The sequence below is a fragment of the Brassica oleracea genome, chromosome C1 (assembly GCF_000695525.1).
Source record: "Brassica oleracea var. oleracea cultivar TO1000 chromosome C1, BOL, whole genome shotgun sequence".
NCBI lineage: Eukaryota > Viridiplantae > Streptophyta > Magnoliopsida > Brassicales > Brassicaceae > Brassica > Brassica oleracea.
The window spans coordinates 34,010,224-34,011,969 of NC_027748.1; the positions used below are offsets into that span (position 1 = coordinate 34,010,224).

General features: G+C 38.5%; 1 protein-coding gene across 1 annotated transcript; it reads right to left on the bottom strand.

The window, feature by feature from the left end:
- Nucleotides 1-734: 734 nt before the first annotated feature.
- Nucleotides 735-1,298, bottom strand: LOC106303717 (uncharacterized protein At4g04775-like). Its single transcript, XM_013740025.1, has one exon. It carries the CDS (start codon nucleotides 1,296-1,298, stop codon nucleotides 735-737), a length of 564 nt encoding a protein of 187 aa, XP_013595479.1.
- Between the last annotated feature and the right edge of the window lie 448 nt (nucleotides 1,299-1,746).

A 1,746-nucleotide genomic window follows, 5' to 3' on the forward strand; every position in this document is an offset into this window, starting at 1 on the left:
CAAAGATTTGTTCATTCGAAACCCTTGCCGGAATAAACTGCGAGAGTATGTTGGATTCTCGCTAAAATAATCATTCCAAAGGTGGTTGTGGCCTTCTTCCCGGTTTCTCTCAATCACAATACGTTTTTTTCTCTCTTTTGGTTCTGGAATAGGAGCATAGTTATAAAAAAAAATCTTCAAAAGGGGTATCAAGATCAATATCATCATCATCATATTTGTGGTAATGATAATGTGATGAAGATGCCATTATAAATATATCGAGAAGGGAGAAATAGTGTAATTGTTAAGGAAATAAGGAGAGGAAAGATTTATGTATTTGTAAACACAAGAGAAGCTCATATTTATAGAAATGAATTTGAGAAAGAAACAAGACCTGTGTGAAAGTCCGTGAGGTTGTGATTTAGATGTGTGATACTTTTTCTTTGGTTGGTGATGAAAGAAACAAAGACTTTTGATGGAGGATGTATTCACGGGTTATTAAGAAAAGCGTGTTGGAGATACATGTGATTGATTCGTTTTCATTGGTTGGTGATGAAAGAAACAATTATACTTTCTTGTTTGGTTGATAATAGAATACGATATCACATTAAAATTACAAAATGAGCAGGTAGAACTACAAGAGTTTATATTAAAATACGAATTCAGAAGTGCATATTACAAAACACATGAGTAAATCCTTGCTCAGTTCCACTTAAAAAACACATGAGTAACACCTACAACAAGAACCATAAAACCTACATACGAGCAGCTAGTCCAATGCCTATTAGCACTACGACAACAACCATAACACAAGCAATTCTGAATAACCTAGATGTATTTCTCGCTAAGTCACAACCAATTCTCTCAACCCTTAACAACTTCTGCTCTAAATCAAACTGCAGATCCTTAAACTTGCGCATATGGGTGTCGTCGTCACTTAGAAACGAAAGGTAATCTACCCTATCAGAAAGCTGAGCATAATGTGTACCTAAGGCTTTGATCTCCTCTGTAACCGCGACATCCCACCACTTGTATACATGGCAGTCTCCGTCGTCGATGTTGTCACAGGTGTAGAACCTTCTCCCCGGGTCATTTCTTTTGTAAGAAGTAGCTAAAAGCGGCTCGCGGCCACAGTAGCATTCCTTGGGGAAGCCAAACTCCACTTCAGGCTGCAGAGGGTACTGATTCTGCGCGGCTTCGATCTCTGCTTGGTCTAGCATGATATTCATTTCTGTCGAGCTGTTTCCACTGTCTGCTGAGTTCCGTAAACCATAATCCTCCGAATCAGACGGCTGCGTGTAGCTATAATCCAAACCCATAACCTGTCAATAATAAAGATGGCACACATAAGTTTTGTATGTCACATAACATCAAGCATACATTATGACAGTGAACAAAGTAAATAAACTCCCATGATTTAAAACAAGGAATATTATTTCATAAACCACAGAAGCAAGTTGTTGAAACAGCAAATTAAAAAAACAACAAGTTCAAACATCAAATGCTTAGTTTAAAAATACAAGGCAAGGAGTTTATTCTTCACGACTTCTTCACTCTCACTAAGTGGTTCCTTCTTAGCTAGGAGAGTATCAAGAATCGCGAGCTTGGATAGCTTCTCCTTCTGTGCCAAATCTTCCATCTTCAGATCCCACATGCTCTTATAATCTCCATAAGCCTTCCCTTTACCACTGTTCTTGCTTGCTTTTGCCGCCTTAATACCTTCGGGCCGCATCTCTTGGTCACCAACATTGTTGTCTGTAGCTTGCA